Consider the following 18525-nt stretch of genomic DNA (forward strand, 5'->3'; position numbering starts at 1 on the left):
ACATGTATTGTTAACCTTTTTTACTTTCTTGATTAATTTCATATTTATAAGTCGAAATGTCCACATAATCAATCATTGACATTTACGCAGATTTGACTTTTTACCGCCAAACCGCTCATTCTCTGAACCTCTCTGGTCAATGAGGTCATCCCCCTTTTGGCCTCATTTTTACCGTTCAGATTACCGTCATTTTCAGTCAAGTTAGTTCTTTGTCATGGCAGCTTCACAAAGACATTGTTTTCCATCAGTGTGATTAGTTCAGACTAGAAAAACAAATACCATATTTTCTGGAGTTTAAGTTACAGATTTTTTTCATTGTTTTGCCAGCGGAGCGACTCATACTCAGGGGCGACTTATTTTTATTATTATTATTTTTTTTAGCATAAATAAGCTCATATATTTGTTATTTTCCCAGTAAGCTTCGGTTGTCTTTTAGCAGTTGCTTTATTCAGACAACCACTAGGGGCGCTGCATCTGAGTATAAGTATTTGCCTCTAACAGGGGCAGAAGAAGAAGTGTCGTCAAAAACAGAGAAACTGATTGTTTTCCTCTTAAACTTTGATATTTTTCTTAAACAGATCAAATGATTCATATTCCTGTGTTTATTTTTTTATTTTTTAAGCTATTTTGGTGTTTAATATTTCAGCTACATGATAGCTAGATATTTTGGCTAATTTAGGCTTTTTTTTTTTAGGCTATTTTGAAGTTTAGCTAATATTTCAGCTACATGCTAACTGTTTTGGCTAACCTTCTTTTTTTGTTTTGTTTTTAGCATTAAACATTAGCATTAAACTTAGCTATTTTGGCATTTAGCTAATATTTTAGCTGGCTATCAGCTTCAGTGTTTTCTAGCTATCAGTTTCAGCATCTTCAGCTATCATCATTAGCATCTTCAGCTTACAGCATTCACAATTAGCATTATCACATAGATCTAGTCCATAATTATGTTAAAAAGTTACTTTTTTAAAAATGTAGTTTTAGAGTGTTCTATAAATGTTTATCTGTTCGGCCTGCAACCTAAGGAGTGTTTTGGATTTTGGCCCCTTGTGTGTGATTGATTTTGACACCCCTGTCCTACAGGATGTCCTATCTGCAGACCATCCACCCTCTCTACCTCTGCCAAATTGCCAAAAAAAATTAAAAAGGTGAAAATGGGAGCACATCAATGTGAAATGTCATTTTAAGAAGATAAAATGTGTAAAAAGAGATGCAGTATTTAATGGAAACTTTCATATTGGGCGTATTATCTCTGACACAAGCACCCCTATGGGATCCAGCCTCTAACTTGCTAAATTTATGTACACGAGTGCATAGCTGCTCACCCACAAGGAACAAAATGCAGATGCTCGTTGCACAAGCCATGCTGTGGCCTCCGTAACCTTCAGCAATAACTCAGTTAGTTATTGACTAAACATTCCACTGTGGGCTGTAAGATTCCTATTTACATGTATGAATTTGTTATTAGTTGACTTTTAACAGCAAAACTCCCCCTTTATGCTAAATCGGTCAGATATGTGTTTCGATGCTCCCTTCAATCCTTACAGACAGTAACTAATGCATGATAGTTCACCAAGTTAGTCTGCAATCATTGCGTAATTTCACAAATTAATTTACCTTTCTGATTAGTTTTTTTGCTTTGACCAAAATATTTTTATTGTAAAATGTAAAAGAATAAAATACAGAAATATTTAATATTGTTCCTGAATGTGCATATCAAATATTGCAATTCTTCAAATGACCACTAGAGGCAAATGTCAATTTCCCATTGACTTCCATGTTAAAATGTTAAACTTTGTACCACAAAAATAAAAACTAATGTTCAGTCTGGTGTAAAAGAAAACTTTTCTAATATTTATTAATTGTATATCTATAAATACAGAATGTGAGGAGATTTTTTAATAACTACTCTTATTAGATTTTAAATATCTGCATTCTTAAAATTTAGTTTTTTATCAGATGAGCTCTCAACAAAATATTATCCTGCAAAACTGGCCAGCACCAATTATTATAGCTTAAAAAAAGCCACTTGATTAAACAGAAGTGCAGAAAGACCATTAGGTCTTTCTCCGTTTCCTCACCTTCTTCATTCTTCAGACGGTCCAGCTGCCCTTTTTCCATCAGTGCCTCCGCCTCCTTCACGAAAGCGATCATCCCACCAAAAGGAGGAGACAGGATCTCCTCAATAAACTCCTAGAAAGGGAGATTAATAATGATCAGTGACATACAACTTACACATTATTAAATGATACATTAAAGGAAAAGAGTAATTTGGTCTATTATCTTACAGACCAGAACCCAACAAGAGCCACAAAGTCTCACTTTATCATTTAAAAATCCACAATATTTATGCTTTTTTGCCAACTAAGCATTCATTTATTAATTTCGTTTTTAAATATTACAATAACTGAATTACAACAGTGTCTATATGTTTCTATTTATAAAACAGCTGTACCTTCTTTTACTTTTGACAGCAGCACATACAAGTTCCTTTCAAAATAAAACCCACTCTGTGTCACAAATGTCCTCCTGCTGTAGCAGCTTTACTTAAGTTAAAAAAGCAAGACAGTAAAGCCTGATGTTTTTTATAGTTGGGATTTTGGTGTCCTTTTTTTTTTTTCTTCCTTCATACCTGTGTTCTGGCCAGGAGCAGCTGCTGGAAACCCTCAACCTCTTTGCTGTCATCTGCTGCCCTCTCCTGGACAAACCAAAGCACAACAACCAGAAAATGAATGAAGATAAAATTCAAAAATTAAAAACTTGCTGTAGATTTTTGATTTAGGAGATAAGATGGCATCTGTGATGCCTAGGATTTTTATCTTTTATTTTTGTTCCTTTTTCCTGATAAAGTGCATTTCTGCAGTAACGTCTGTGCTCACCATTAAGACACTCAGCATCATGTCATAGTTGTTGATGAGGAAGATGAGTTGGTCTTTTCTGGAAGGAAATTCTGCAGCCATCTTTAGCACAAAATTTTCTACCTCAACCTAAAATAAATAAATAAATACAGATGTTTATAAAAAAGTGAAAATTGGGCATGGGAAATGTAAAAAGTCACTTGTATAATCCCTGATGATTGTTTTAGGAAAGTTTAAAAATAACAAAACTTTGATTTTAGCTTAAGAAATGTGTGTTTTACCTGCAACTGTCCGAGCAGAGCGTTGGTCCTCTCGTTGGGGAATGTTTGGTTGATGCTGACGATAGCCGACGAAAACTCTGCATAACGACGAGTTATCTGAGAAAACAGGTAGGACGGGCTTAATGCACGCCTATTTGCATGCGATGATCCAGTGTGAGTGACCGGACTTACGTAATGCGGTCGGGTGTCCAGCACTCCCAGTTTCTGAGGGTCCGTGTTTCTGATGCTGTGGATGTTCATCTCCAGAATCAGCTCGAACCTCGGCCACAGAAGCTCCAGCACTGCTTCCCAGTACCTGAAAATCACACAAGCGCATTCACTCGATTGTTTAGAACAGTTTATTTAAATTTAAATTTAGCCGTGTGAATGAACTCAATCACACTTTCAGCTATTTAAAAAATCTTGGTATCAAGCGTTCAGCTTGTTCAGAACATTACGGCTTGTATTTTTAGTATTTATAAACTTTTTTTAAAATATTGAACAAAATATGCAACATAGGAAATGAATGAGAAAGTCTTCAAATTTCAAAATTTAAATTAGATTAGCAACAAGCCTTTAAATCTATTCATGGGCTATGTTTTAACCTTTTATAGTAATTTTCAATTTTTTTTTTTAAATACCTAATGATTTAGCAACATGCTAATGTTTTTGGCTAATTTGTTATCTACTGAGGTTTTTATATGCTAATAGAGTTTAGCTCCTATTTCAGCAACAGGCTAATATTTTGAATAATTTAGTTCACTTAGAAATTTTAAGCTATTTTGGAGTTTAGCTAGTATTTAAGCAATGTGCTAGCTTTTTTTTGTTGTTAATTTGTCATCTACTGAGGTTTTTATAGGCTAATTAAGAGCTTAGCTTCTATTTTAGCAACATGCTAACGTTTTTGACTAATTTAGTTCACTGAGGAATTTTAAGCTATTTTGGGGTTTAGCTAGTATTTAAGCAATGCTCTAGTTTTTTTTTCTAATTTGTCATCAACTAAGGTTTTTATAGGTTAATTTAGAGATTAGCTTCTATTTTAGCAACATGCTAACGTTTTGAATTATTTAGTTCACTGAGGAATTTTAAGCTATTTTGGGGTTTAGCTAGTATTTAAGCAATGCTCTAGTTTTTTTTCTAATTTGTCATCAACTAAGGTTTTTATAGGTTAATTTAGAGATTAGCTTCTATTTTAGCAACATGCTAACGTTTTGAATTATTTAGTTTACTGAGGAATTTTAAGCCATTTGGAGTTTAGCTAATATTTAAGCAATGTGCTAGCTTTTTTTTGGCTAATTTGGCATCTAATGAGTTTTTTTATGCTAATTTTGGAGTTTGGCTAATTGGTTATCTACTGAGGCTTTTTAAGCTAACTATAGTTTCGTTTTTATTTTATCAACATACTAACGTTTTTCACTAATTTAGTTTACAGAAGAATTTTAGGTTATTTTAGAGTTTAGCAAGTATTTAAGCAATGTGTTAGCCTTTTTTTTGACTAGTTTGAAATCTATTAAGGTTTTTGGGCTAATTTGGGGTTAATATTTCAGGAACAGGCTAACGTTTTTGGCTAGTTTGTCATCTACTGAGGTTTTTATAGGTAAATTTAGAGCTTAGCTTCTATTTTAGCAACAGGCTAATGTTTTTGACTAATTTAGTTTACTAAGGGATTTTAGGCTATTTTGGAGTTTAGCTAGTAGCAACAAGCTAGCTTTTTTGCCTAATTTGGCATCTACTAAGGTTTTTTTTTTTAGCTAATTTGGAGTTTAGCTCATACTTAAACAACACATTAAATGTTTTTTTTTTCAAAATTGCCATTTTTTAGGAATTTTTAAGCAATTTCACAACAAATTTTTCAGAAATTTAGGAAAACTTCAGCACTGTTTCATAGTTCTTGAACTAAATTTCCAATCTTCTAGCAAATTTAACATTTTGCAAATAGCTTTTGCATTTTCAGCAATTAAAGTAAATTCCATCACCCTCTTTAGTAAAAAGCTTCAGCATCTTCAGCGAGTACTTTCAGCAAAAGGTATTTACACCAGCATTATTGCAGGTAACGCAACATTTCTAGTTAATTTTGTGTCTTACATGTAAAATTCATAAGTTATAACCGAGTCATCTATTGGTGCATATCTGTCCTTGCATTGTCATTTCAGAGATGAAATGAGGAACAATTATGAAACAGGGAGGTGTGACGTCATCACAGAACTGACAAAAATGTTTTTTGGGGATACATATAAACTTATATCCATAAAAAAAGGAAATACAAACAATAAATTGTCACTCGTGGTCAGTTTATAGTTCATATTTTGTAAAAACATGCTGGCAAGAGTAAAACTAATGCAACAAATGATGATAGAATCAGTTTCAAATTCCTCATAAATAATGTGCTTATTTCTGATAACGCTCTTAACTGGAAGCATAAATTTGCTTTTTTTAAATCAACCTCAGATTTACTTTATCCTAATAAAGGTTTGATCCTCGAGTATTTTCTTAATTTAAATCCTAAAAAAATCAGACCTCAACAATCTGGACTGATATAAACAGAGCGAAAATATGAGTAAACATAAAATGTAAAATATAAATATATTTTTGGTAATTTATCCGCATTTGCTTCTTTCAGTGAGTGACTGACTTGTCGAGCGCTGGGATGTTCCTCTTGGCTGTGATGGCTCTGAATCGGAGGATGATGTGAATACACAGGAAGACGGCGATGCTGTCGTAGCAGTCGGACACGTAGGTGGACATGCTTTTCTACAGGAGGACACAGAGAGCATCAATCACAACATTTATTTTTTTACATATTTGAAACAAGGCCTACTTAGATCTTGTGTAGATTAGTTCTGGAAATTGTCTCGAGAGCGAAGTAAGCAGAAAAGAGGGTTATTCTACCAGAAACATGCTGAGAGTTTTTCCCATGATGCTGTTGAACAGGTCGAGGGCGGAGTTTCCGGTGACCATGAAGAAGTCGCACAGGAAGAGGAATTCTCTGCAGCCGTTGTCCAGCAGGGCGTAGTGCTGGCTGCGAAACAGCGTCTCATAGGGATACTGGCAGAAGAAACAGAAAAATCCACAACAAAATTAAAAAGGCATCATTTTTTATAACAGAAAACATCTTAATATAAAGCTTTTCTAAACAAAAAAATCAAATCAAACTTTATTTATAGAGCACTTTTCAAACACAGTAAAGCAAAGTGCTTTACAGGCTTAAATCTTAAATTGTGTTGTAATTTTTACAATTAAAAATAGCTAAATTTTAACCATAAAAAAAATGATAAAAAATAAAATAATAACAAACGAAATGCCCTCGACATCCTGATAAGCGTGAAATCCTGCTTCACATTTTTTTCTCACATTAAATAAGAAGAAAAAGCTTAAATTTAATGTAAACTCAAACCAATTGGTCCGTTTGAGAATCCCAGTTTTCTGCTCTCACCCTGCTGTCTCCTCTCTGAGCCGTGTGTGGAACCAAGATGGGCCCCTCCAGCTCGGCTGGACTCAGGATGGCCCCCCTCTGGCCTAAAGTAAAGATGGTGTTCCTGCTCTTTAGCGACGGTTTGGAGAAAAAACGTGCAGCTCAAGGTTAAGGAGAACCACAACTTTTTTATTTTTTTTAAGGCATAAAATGTTCAAAAGTCAGATAAAAACGTCACAATTTAAAGGATATCTTTCTTGGCTGTATCTTCCACTCCCATCAGGTCGTCTTTATCTGCCACCTCTTCATACTAAATCGTCAAAGACAATAATTAGATATAACCAAAGATTGATTTTATCTTTTTTTTATACACATTTGATCCACTGACCTGCACTTTCAGCAGCCTGCCGCTGTATGACTTAAAGTAACTGTAGTAAATCTTACTCATAGTGTCCACATACTCATCTCTGACCTCCTTTGCTACTGTTCTCTCATTGGCCAAAAGAAACTGATAGAAAAATCTACAGAAAGAAAGAAAAAATGTCAGATAATACACTTTTATCTAGAGTCAGTTTAAAAGAAAATCCATATTTTCTAACAATAGGTAATAAACTTAACTTATTAAAGGACTTCCTCACCTGTATTTTAACAAAGTGTTCTGTGGGATCTGGTAGTTTGTCATCGGTTTCCTGAAGGAGTAAATCTTCTGAAGAATGAACTCTCTGATCTTTGAAACGGCCTGAGGAGCAAATCCACAAAATTAAAGTCGTTTGGAATTGAGAAACACAAAGAAGGAAGTTAAAATTGATTATTTTGGAGTTTTGGTGATAAACTGACATGTTGAATTATTACGTGTCAGTCAACAAACAATCAGTTGTATTTGATGCATCTTGACTTAAGAATGAGATTATAATGTGAGGTTTGTTTTGGCAAAAAATTACAGTGGCTGAGAACCGCCATCACAGCAAAAAAAAAATGTAACAGCAAACAAAAAAAGAAACAGCAAAAATAAAACAATATCTGAAACAAAAGTGACAGCAGCAAAAATGAAAAAGTAACTGCGAACAAAAAAAAGAAACAAGAAAGCTACAATGGAAGTAAATTATCGGGGATTGTTTTAGCTGACGGACACACCAGAGGTGGACTGGTTTTTGCTATATGTACTGCTGCAAGAAGAATATTTAAGAAATCTTCAGATTTTTTTTAACAAAGTATTATATTCAAGAAACTAAATTTAACAATCAAGCTCCCATGTTTTTTTTTACATACAATGCATTTCCCCCAGTACAAACAAAAAAGCAATTGTCAATTAAATGTCATCTTGCTCAGCTGTATAATTTAACATAATTCTACTTTTGTTCTGTATCCCCCCCGGTGTTTATTTTGTACAATTGATCTACGGTTTATTGTTCTTTTTTATTTACTGTATGTAATTTTTGTTTTAAATTAAAAATTTTTTTTTTTAAAAAGTGCACTTCTGGTGTGTGCGTCGGCAAAAAGAATCCCCGATAATCGACTTCTGTTGCAGCTTTCTTGTTTGCATCACTTTTTTTGTTTGCAGCTACTTTTTTATTTTTGCTGCAATCACTGCTTTCTCTAAAGTTACTTTTTATTTTATCAGCGTTCAGTTTTTTTGCAAATCCTTTTTTTATTTTTTCTGCAATCGTTTCTTTCTCCAAAGTTACGTTTTTTATTCTTCCTGCAATCGCTTGAAGAAGAAGAAGACTTTTTTATTTTTGCTGTGATTGCTTTTTTGTCTGCAGATACATATAATATATATTTTTTGCACATTTTCTATTTTTGTTTGCCGTTACTTTTTTTCCTGCGATGGCAGGATAATCTTTAGGACTTTTCAAAGTCTTCTCTCATTTGACTTTCAAGGCTTCAAGAGCCGCCTCGGTTCACATCTTTTTCTGGATTTTTTTTAGCCTGAATTATCATTTTTCCAGACTTAAACCTATCATCTTTTTTCTGCAGAATAATAAAATATACCCCACACACCTTTTTATGAACATCTCGTCTTCTCACCTTAATTTTGAGACGGTCGACGATGTCCTGAATGTCGGAGCAGGCCAGCGTCTCTCTAAAGCTGAGCTCTTTTGCAAAGTTGATTTTGCTGTTGAGCTCGTGGAGCTGCTCCAAGAACTCCTGCTCCGTCACTGGGCTGTCCAAGATGGTGCTGTGACAGAACACAGAATCATCGATCATTTACTTTTTCAAAAAGATTACTTATAGCCACACATTCTCCCTGTAAACTGTAAATAAAAACATGCAGTATTTAGGACAAATGATGATCTCTAACAGCAAATCAGAGAATGACTCTGGTCCTGAGAATGACTCTGAGCGTGACTCCTCTCACTGCCTGTGCGGGTATGTTGGCGGCGGCTGTTGAAGCTTACGAGATCATGGCTCCGGGCACCACCAGCTCGTCCACCAGCTGGCTGAGGTGGCTGCGGACGGCCTGTCGGTTCTTCAGCCGGATGTTCATGCTGACAGACTGCTGCTGCAGGGTCTGGATCTCGCTGCTGATGGAGGACAGGTCGCTCTGGAAACCGCTCAGCATGCCCTCCATACGCTGAAAGAAGAAGGAAAAAAAGATGTCTGATTTCAGTTTGGAATTGTACTTTCTTCATTGTTAAAACAGGATGTGGTAGTTAAGCTTTATTTTTTATAAATAATTTGCCAAATTCTTTAAATATGAGATTCAGAAAAGCTAATTGTTGAATCTTTTTGTTAATGTGAATGATTTCAACGTTTTATTTATGTAAAACACTTTGAATTGTAAACAAAAGTTTAAATAATAATAATGAAATATGACCCAAAAATTGTGATTTAGCTTTACAAGTAAAACTTGTTAAATTGACAGATATATTAGAAATTAAATAGGTCTCTTTCTTCATTAGAGAAGATTTATTTTAAAAAGCTTAAATTGATTAAAATAAAATAAAATGTAAAACTTACATTTTGTACACATGAACCCAAAATAAATATGCGAATTATGAGAGAATCTTTCTCTTCTTTAGTCATTTGTAGAAGTCACAACTGGAGTTGTTTGATTTTTAATAGTAATTTATCCGCTTGGAACATTTGAGAAAGAAAAGAAATACATCATACTTTTTTATTTGCTTTTATTTACTATTTTCATCATCTTCTTACACAAACCTTAGATGTTAAACTAAAAAAATATTGATATAGAGTTAGTTTTTTTTTCATTTGGGCAAAGATATTGAGGTGTCTGGGAGGACTCTTTTCTTACCTCCAGTATGGAGTCACAGGCAGTGATCTGGTTATGCAGGAGAGCAATGTTCTGACTCTCCTTAATGTCTGCAACACAAATAATCAGGAAAACGATCCAGATGATTTATGCTTTTCTCGATTCACTTCCATTAAAAATAATGGCTAGCGTAAAACTTTTTCTAGCTAAATCTTTTTATTTTGACAGATGGAATCCTTCCTAATGCAATAAAACTGGATTACAAATGAATGTATATAAACTTAGATTTCATATTTAAGTTTTCTCTAACAAAACAGTAAGAAGCACCCACTCTCAACACTCTCAAAAAATGAGAGGAGAAAAAATAATTTTAGTTAATATACACAGTTAGATCAACAATCTGTTTTTATTCTGCTCTATTTTATAAGACATTGAAATTGAACAAACAAAAAAATGTAATATCAGATTGCAAAAATAAATCAGCAGTATATTAAGTAAGCAAAGTTAAAGAAAACCACCAGAATAATTGTTTGGTGTGTTCTTGTACTAGGTCCTTTTATCAGCAAAAAGTGAAGGATACAATCTTTAATGGAAGCCTGCTCAATCCTCTGTAGCTCCGTCTCCACCTGTTTGGAATACTGACGGAGATCAACCCCCTGAAGGAACAACAAAAAATAAATAAATAAACAAAAAAGGTCAGGTGCTGTCAACGGTGTTAAATCAGGCTTAAATCCATAAAAGCCACTGTTGTTTTTTTTTTAATTTAGAGGTATTGAAGTTTAAAGTAAAGTGGAAAGGCAAAATAAACCTTCACTTATAGGGATTTTCTAAAACCCAAATGATCTTTTTGATTGGAATTTTTAAAGCTGTAACTGCTCTTGAAATACATCGATGGTCAAAGACTTTTACCCATTTAAAAATAAAAAATTAAGATAAATAATTGTTCACAGAGATTAATATCGGGACACGAAATCAAAGCAAAAATCTGTAAGTTTACCCATTTAGTTAAAAATATAATTATTTATATGGAACAAAACATGGTTGCTGAGCCCAACAATTAATTGGCTGTCTTAAAAAAAGTTGGGGTACGTATTTTACCGTTTTGAGCGCCTCCTTCACAAGATCATCCTCCAAATTGGCCTGAATGTGAACTGAAACACAGAGAAAAATAAAAATAGAAACACAAATTAGTTCAGTAAACAGCTAAAAGAAACTTAAATCTTAAAAAAACGACACTGTAAAGCCATGACTTGTTCTGCATTAAGCTTTACATTTAAAAATGTATCAACAATAACTGGGTGTTTCTTACTGTCAACTTCATCTAAGATAAACTCGTCGGTGGTGAGATCCAATTCTCCAAGGTTAAGATTTGGGATGTCTCCATCAGTCTTCTGGGAAAAAGACACAAAGTAAATATTATACCTTTATTGTCTTTATTAGGCATAAACCATTGCTAAACAGCAAACAAACAAACAAACAAATAAATAAATACCGACTGACTGTGAAAGTCAGTTTTGTTTGACAACAATCTCTCCATCTAAAATATTGATGTGAAACTAGACTGCTGCGTATTCAGGAAATCGTTCAAGAGCGAAGACTAAAACAATACACAAACTTTTACAAACTGACATTTCATACCACACGTTTAATTTAAAAAAAATATTTTACTCGATATATATGCTAAATAAATTAGATCGTTCATGTATTTTTGTGCCGAGGTAGGCTTTTAAATGCTAACAAGGCAACAGGACAAGCTAACGCGGAGCTTTCTCCCGCCCCTAAATAAAACCTTTTAAATCAGTAAATGTCACCTCATTTTGAAGATATGCCATTGCAATTTCTGTTGGATTTCCTGGTGTGTTTACATCGGATATCGCTCCTAAGTTAGCGACAGCTTCCTCCGCCATGGTGGCAAATTACGTAGATGACTGGGTTTAAAAAAAAAAAAAAAAAGTTCCACCCCGGTCACTGTAACATTTTTTAGGCATTATAAAAACAAATATAAAATATGAATTTAACATTTATATTTACGTGAACTGCAAAAGATTTTTATGAAGTCTGTTAAATCAAAGTAGGCTATTTTTATTTTATTTTATTTTAAACTAAAAAAGTCCCTGACGGACAGATTGAAAACCACGGACCAATTTCCGTTTCTAACCACCTCAACCTCTCGCGAGAACTCCGCTACTTCCTCTTCGCACGGAACCGACATCCAAGATGGTAAGAAACATTTTCTACCAGTGTGAAACAGTCTTGAAATCTAGAGTCATCCAGCTTCACTCGCAATTTCTGTCCACAAGTTATCACTTTTATGGCTATTTACTCAACATCGAAGTAAAAAAGTCGAATATTGGTTACACAATAGTAAAGGGATTTTGAAGGATAAGCTATTGAAAGTGTGAGCGCCGACGTAAGCTAACCGGCTAGCGTTTCTATGTTAACTACATTTCTGATGTTGGTTAAACTAAACAAAATTATTTGCAATACGACTTTAATACGTCAAAGTTTTATTGGAAATTTTGTTGGAGGTTCTTCATTGAATTTGCCCGAAAAACTAATCTGAGTAGGCTAACTTAGCTGCTATAGGTTTTAGGGTTGCATGATATTTTCAAGCTGATGTTTCTACAGTTCCCTCAAATTAAATTTGTATAAGATAGTATAATATAGTTTTCTTTATATGTAACAGCAGTTGTGTTTTTCAAGCTAAATCATTAGCCCAGAGCATTTTAGCACGATATATATTCAGCATCACTTACTTACTACAGAGTGTACTGAGGTTTGTACAGACTTTTGCAGGATCTCACATGTCTAAGGATGTTTTTTGTTTGTTTATAGTCTCTGGTAATCCCCGAGAAGTTCCAGCACATTCTTCGTGTACTCAACACGAACATCGATGGTAGGAGGAAAATCGCCTTCGCCATCACCGCCATCAAGGTAATCTAATTGTGGGACTGTTCAAGTTTCTGCAGAGCATCTTGACTCAAATAATAAACGTTATTGTTCACCTGGTTTGAAGGGTGTTGGCAGACGTTACGCCCATGTCGTCCTGAGGAAGGCTGACATTGACCTCAACAAGAGAGCTGGTGAGCTGACGGATGAGGAGGTAAGACGGCAATGAAATCTCTAAATTGATGGCAAATGAGCTTTTGATTTAAGCTGATGTTATTTGTGTTTATGTCCACTAAAACTGCTGGAATTCATGTAGTAGGTGCAGCCAAGATGCTCATTGCCCAGACATGTTTTCACCACGTTCAAGGCTAACTGTTACTAACCCTTCTTCTGTTCTGTCCGGCCAAGAAAAAGTTCAGCGTAGGGCACATGTGTTTAGAAAATTCTTTGTTGATGGTCACTTTCTTTGATTGAACAAAATGTCACAGACTTGCAACAAGTTTCTTTCTTTGCTGAAAAAAATGTCTTGATGCATGTGTAATGTAGGGAAGTTGCTGGAACACAGCAGTCCAAAATCTTACTGTGATGAGCATCAATGCTGCACATAACCAGTTTTATAGGGCAGGTTTAAAAATCATAATTAAAAAGGTATTTCCTTATAAAATTGTTATTTTTGTAATAAATTACTTTTGGGTTTTTTATTTAAGCAAAAATATTTCAGTTGGTTTTTGTGTTCATTTTATATCACTAGTTACACATAAACTTGTTTTTTTGCAACAATTAAATTGTTTTAAAGAGAAATTTGACAAATCTATACAGTCATAAACTTGCAGATATATGTCTTTATGGTGATATCCCCCGTTGTTTTAGTTTGGTGGAGCTTCAGTTCCTGTTTTCCTCTCCCCCCAGGTGGAGCGTGTGGTGACCATCATGCAGAACCCCCGGCAGTACAAAATCCCAGACTGGTTCCTCAACAGACAGAAAGATGTTAAGGACGGCAAATATAGCCAGGTAGACCAACACTTTTATGATCGAATATTGATCTAGAGTTGAGTCATTATCAGAAAACTCCAGATGTCCCAACTTGACTTCAAGCCACTTTTACCCTCTTTTTCTGTTGTTATGAGCACATTGAAACGCCACTTTTTCACAACTTGAGGGACTGGTAAATTGGTGAAAGAAAAGACGTTTGAAGATTTTACATAGACAGCAAAAATCATAATGGTTGTTAACACTTTCCTCAGGTCCTTGCCAACGGTCTGGACAACAAGTTGAGAGAAGATCTGGAGCGGCTCAAGAAGATCAGGGCTCACCGTGGTCTCAGGCACTTCTGGGGGTAAGATTTGATTTATAAAACATAAATCCTACGCTACTCGTGTGGGTTTATAACTCGTGTAAATGTACAGATCTGGTGTGTTGGTTGGCAAAGAACTTCTTGATTTAAATCTTTAGTTAATTAAAAGATGATGATGCATTCTGGAGAATTTTAGACTTCATGAAGATGTCACAGGAAAAAAAATGAATTATTGAGTTTAGCTGTTAAAATTTTAGTGAATGCGACTCTAAATTGTTTTAATGGGTTGCCTTCAAGTGGCTAAAAATATCAAAACTCTGGTATTTTATGTTAACCTTACATTTTGGTTTTATATGTTAAGTGTTTTGACCACAAATTTTGGATTTTTGACACGCATAATGTAGCGTTATCCAAACTGAACTGCTAAAATAAATGTTTTATTTAATCAAGTCATCTACTTTGCATCTCATCCTTAATCTTTTTTATTTAACCTTTTTAAGACCTGACATCTACATGCATGGACTTCACATTTTACATTTTATCACAAATAGTTTTTTTCTTTTTAACTGGAGCTCTGTGACTATAGGTTAGCTCAAATATTAGCTCAGGTCTGAAGAAGTTAATGGCAGTTTTGATGGGATGAGAAACTTTGAATATTGCTTTAAAAATGTTGGAAAAAGGGTGCAGATTTCTTGTTTCATGTATAAAACAGTAGAAATGCTGTCCTGCGTGCAATTTTGGTTCTGTAGTGCTTTCTAGGGGTGCAACAGATTACAAAACTCACAGTTCAGAACATTTTCTGATCAGTATAAAGGACAAATTAAAATCCACAGCAGCTGTGATCTGTTGCACCTCTCATACTTTCAGTCCAAACTTTTAGAAATGTATGATATAAAAACTGCAGCAGAAACATGAGCACAGTTTCTCATTTGGGAGTTTTGCTAAAGTTTTTTTTTATATTTCTAAAACCTGTTTGAGAAACCGAAGAACTGTCGAAGTAACAGATTTCTTTTTTGTAAGAATTAAATATTTTCATTCTTCTCTCCTACAGTCTGCGTGTGCGTGGTCAGCACACCAAGACCACCGGCCGTCGTGGTCGCACCGTTGGTGTGTCTAAGAAGAAGTAAACTCGCTTCATTTTGTTTCAATAAAACAACAACAAAAGTCTTTGTCTTCGTGTGAATTTGTTAAATTTAAGAGTGATAAACATTTTGGGTACAAGTCAGTAATGTAGTCGTGCTGATAAAACAAAAGCAAAATCTGACACAATCTTGAATTGTAGTTTTATTTTCTGCATTACTGAGAGTAGGATACAGTTAATATCAAAGGAATATTGCAATCTTTACAAATATCCCATAAACAAAACCAAGTGTATGGCTGCAGCAAATAAAGTGCAAAACAGGAGGAGCAAGAGTTGAAAGTACTCAGTTTGGAGTCAAACTTAAGGCTCATGGCTTTTTTTCCCCAATTTTTTTTTTTTTTTTTTACNNNNTAAGGAAAAGATGTGTGGTCAGATACGCTGAAGAAACAGTTTCAAGTCAAAACTTCTAAGCTGAAGAGCCAAAGTTAAACTATTTTACAGGAACAGTCGTCCTGTTAAAGGAAAGACCTGCATGCAGTGAATCCTCAAGTACTGAGAACTAAATAAATGCTGTTTTGAATATATTTTGCTGCCAAAAATAAATAGCTAAATAAGTAACAGTAGAGAAAAGGGAAAGTGAAAAATATAATTTACACAAGTTAGAGCAGTTAAGGGAATGGTCTCATGTTCATCCTCCGGATAGATTTGGAGTTGTTAAAATTGTGCCATGAGGAACTTAACTACAGAGTGCTGAAGGAAAAGCTAAACCAGCAGCCGCTGCAGAGGTGAGATCCTGACCGACTTGGTCACTTTCACGTCTGACCATAGAAAGATGGTCGTCACTATTATTTAGCACCTTTTGGTCACTCAGTTCTTCAGCTGCAGATCAGTTCTTCTGTTTCTCTCAGTTTGGGTCAGTTTGACTCAAGATATCAAACGATTCCACCTTGATGTTCGTTCTTCAGGGGAGTAAAGCTCATTTTCTTGTGGCTGTGAAAAGCTGTGGGTTAGAAGAGCAAGCGAGCGGCCGACAGCTCCTCATCCTTCCTTCTGGGGGGGTGGGGACTTCTGCTGGGGCTGGGGCTGCTGCTGGTCCATGGTGGGAGCATAGTAGAGCTCCAGAGGCTTTCGGACCTTCCAGTACTTCTCATTGACCAACTCCAGAGTCAAAGAGCCATTGAGTGTCTGCAAACAAGGACAAAAAAAGCATAGGAGTCAGATTTAGGCTAAAATTGTAATTAAAGTAGGAATTTGGGTTATCTAATGGGATTTCGTTTTTTTTCTAATTCAAACACATGAGCCAGTTTTTTCTAATATTTACAATAAAACCAACTCAAATGGAAATTGTTTTTAACATGTTCTTGTGGGCATTTTCTGATTATATTTTTTGGCATTTTTTATTCAAATCACGAAACACTGGTGGAAAAAATAGCCTTTCGTAAAAGATTGCATTTGTTACGAACAAAATTCCCAAGGGGGCCACATGCACCCCACTCCACTCTATTCTGATGCATCCACTTGCAGATGTCTAGATTATTGATTCACAACATCTTTGTTTTCCTCATCTTAGCTGGCATCTGGCTAAAATTGTACAACTGGACATCTTCAATAATGGTCGGCCTTTTTGTTGCACCGTTAATGTTAGGGGTGTGAGGGGCTGTAGGCTAGAAGAAGTGTCGAGGTGTCTCTGCACCATTAGACTTAAAAACAAATAAAAGAATCTTAAAATGAATTCCAAAATGTACAGGCAGCCAGTGGAGTGATGCTAAAATCGGTGTGATGTGGTCCCTCTTACGTCCTCCAACCAAGAGACGGGCAGATGCATTTTGGACACGTTGGAGACCTGAGAGACGACTGGCTAAGTCCAAGGTAAAGAGAGTTGCAATAATCCAGCCGAGGCATGATAAAGACGTGGATTACTGTCTCAGAATGTGCAGGAGATAAAAACGGTTTCACCTTGAAGAGTTGCCGAAGATTAAAGCAGCTCATTTTCACCACTGAGCTGATCTGGTGATCAAGTTAAAACGACTATCCAACCTAAAACCCACGTTAGAAGCTGTTGACTTTAAAAAGTTTGTCTTAGAGATAAATCTTACTATCATCGGCATATAGGTGAAAGGAAACTTCTTAGAATGGACCCCAAACGGAAGCAGATACAAGGAAAACAGAAGTGGCCATAAAACTGAACCATGTGGGACTCCAAAAGACCCCCTGACTGTTCTAGATTTAAAACCATCAAAATTAACACACACAGTCCGTCCAGTTGCGTATGAACTAAACCAATCTAGTGCGGTACCTCAAATCTTCACCCAGTTCTGGAGCCTAGATATTAAAATATGGTGGTCCACTGTGTCAAAAGCTTCACATAGGTCTAGCAGAACCAGAACCCCATGATCTCCAGCATCAGTAGCCTGAAGGATGTCATTACTGACCCTCAGTAACGCTGAACTGTGGCGCTCTCTAAAACCAGACTGGAAAACTTCAAAGATGTCATGAAGGCTTAAAAATTCCTCCAGCTGCAGGTAGACCACTTTCTCCAAGATTTTTGACATGAAAGGAATCCTGGAGATGAGTCTGAAGTTAGCTCTTTTAAAGAGCAGCTGCTAAAAGCAGTAAAAAGGGACAAAAAGGATTTTTCTCATCATAGAAACACAATCCAAACAGGAGTACTGTCTACGTACAGAGAACTGTCCGCCCCTCGTCATGATGTAGATGGTGTACTGTTTCTCGCTGATGTTGTTCAGACTGGTTCCCTCTCCGCTCTTGGAGGGTCCCTCCGTTTCCCCTTTGCCCTCCGTTCCTCCTCTCTCTTCCCCTCCTGCTTCCTCTCTGGCTCGGTCCTCTGCCTCTCCGTCAGCCCGCCTGTCTTCAAGAGCGATGCGCAGCGCCAGGTACTTTGAGAGATGGTCCACGGTGGCGTTGGCCGTGGTCTTCACGTATCTGGAAAATGAAGAAAAATCAGGAAAAAAGGCTTCTGAATGATAAACTTCAATTGTATTTAGTCGGGCATTTAAATGTATCTTCATGGATAAGTGATTATTTGGTAAATTTAATTTTGCCAAAACTGACTATCAATCAGTGGTTGTGATCATTTCCTGTCAAAACATTCGTTTTAATAAAAACTGAATTTTTGTTGATGGTTATGTCCAAATTCACTCAATACTCCCTCAACCCTAAAAAACTTGATAGTGCGGGACTAAAAGACTAGATAGCGTGGGACTATAAGACTAGATACTGCAGGACTAAAAGACTAGTTAGTGCGGGACTAAAGACTAGTTAGTGCGGTAATAAAAGACTAGATACTGCAGGACTAAAGACTAGTTAGTGCGGGACTAAAGACTAGTTAGTGCGGTAATAAAAGACTAGATACTGAAGGACTAAAGACTAGTTAGTGCGGGACTAAAAGACTAGATACTGCGGGACTAAAAGACTAGTTAGCGCAGGACTAAAAGACTAGATAGCGCAGAACTAAAAGACTAGATAGCGCGGAACTAAAAGACCAGATAGCGCGGAACTAAAA

The 18525-nt window shown here is 35.7% G+C and overlaps 3 protein-coding genes and 1 long non-coding RNA gene across 6 annotated transcripts in view; 2 read left to right on the plus strand and 2 right to left on the minus strand.

Moving 5' to 3' along the window:
- vps52 (VPS52 subunit of GARP complex) overlaps positions 1-11827 on the minus strand; it is a 14006-nt gene extending 2179 nt beyond the window's left edge. The window contains exons 1-18 of one of the 2 annotated variants that reach the window (XM_024298389.2): positions 11553-11827; positions 11051-11132; positions 10840-10892; positions 10322-10397; positions 9784-9851; positions 8927-9102; positions 8556-8706; positions 7166-7266; positions 6916-7048; positions 6780-6837; positions 6549-6682; positions 6005-6160; positions 5748-5866; positions 3308-3431; positions 3137-3232; positions 2877-2984; positions 2630-2695; positions 2079-2190 (exon numbers count right to left, since the gene is read on the minus strand). In XM_024298389.2, coding sequence (XP_024154157.1) covers positions 2079-2190; positions 2630-2695; positions 2877-2984; positions 3137-3232; positions 3308-3431; positions 5748-5866; positions 6005-6160; positions 6549-6682; positions 6780-6837; positions 6916-7048; positions 7166-7266; positions 8556-8706; positions 8927-9102; positions 9784-9851; positions 10322-10397; positions 10840-10892; positions 11051-11132; positions 11553-11648 — 1909 coding nt within the window. In that variant the 5' untranslated portion in view covers positions 11649-11827. The remainder of the gene's footprint in view (positions 1-2078; positions 2191-2629; positions 2696-2876; positions 2985-3136; positions 3233-3307; positions 3432-5747; positions 5867-6004; positions 6161-6548; positions 6683-6779; positions 6838-6915; positions 7049-7165; positions 7267-8555; positions 8707-8926; positions 9103-9783; positions 9852-10321; positions 10398-10839; positions 10893-11050; positions 11133-11552) is intronic. The other variant, XM_024298390.2, reaches the window with a different exon arrangement.
- Positions 4883-6394, plus strand: LOC112162578. Of its 2 annotated transcripts, none has more exons than XR_004948714.1 (2): positions 4883-5165; positions 5736-6394. It is a non-coding gene; the product is annotated as an uncharacterized LOC112162578 (long non-coding RNA). The 2 variants fall into 2 exon arrangements; XR_004948715.1 differs by having other exon boundaries at positions 4883-5141.
- On the plus strand, positions 11827-15088 carry rps18 (ribosomal protein S18). The gene is made up of 6 exons (XM_024298391.2): positions 11827-11961; positions 12577-12675; positions 12758-12844; positions 13540-13641; positions 13875-13966; positions 14976-15088. Exons 1-6 carry the CDS (start codon positions 11959-11961, stop codon positions 15049-15051), a joined length of 459 nt encoding a protein of 152 aa, XP_024154159.1. The 5' UTR covers positions 11827-11958; the 3' UTR covers positions 15052-15088.
- A 549-nt stretch (positions 15089-15637) lies between these two features.
- The window catches only part of LOC112162579 (E3 ubiquitin-protein ligase RING2-A), a gene marked incomplete at its 5' end in the record, with an annotated part of 6229 nt that continues 3341 nt past the window's right edge, over positions 15638-18525 (minus strand). The window contains 2 exon segments of the mRNA XM_024298393.2: positions 15638-16190; positions 17687-17945. Of these exon segments, the coding sequence (XP_024154161.1) occupies positions 16044-16190; positions 17687-17945 (406 nt within the window). The 3' untranslated portion in view covers positions 15638-16043.

This window comes from Oryzias melastigma, linkage group LG11 (genome assembly GCF_002922805.2).
Source record: "Oryzias melastigma strain HK-1 linkage group LG11, ASM292280v2, whole genome shotgun sequence".
Lineage (NCBI taxonomy): Eukaryota > Metazoa > Chordata > Actinopteri > Beloniformes > Adrianichthyidae > Oryzias > Oryzias melastigma.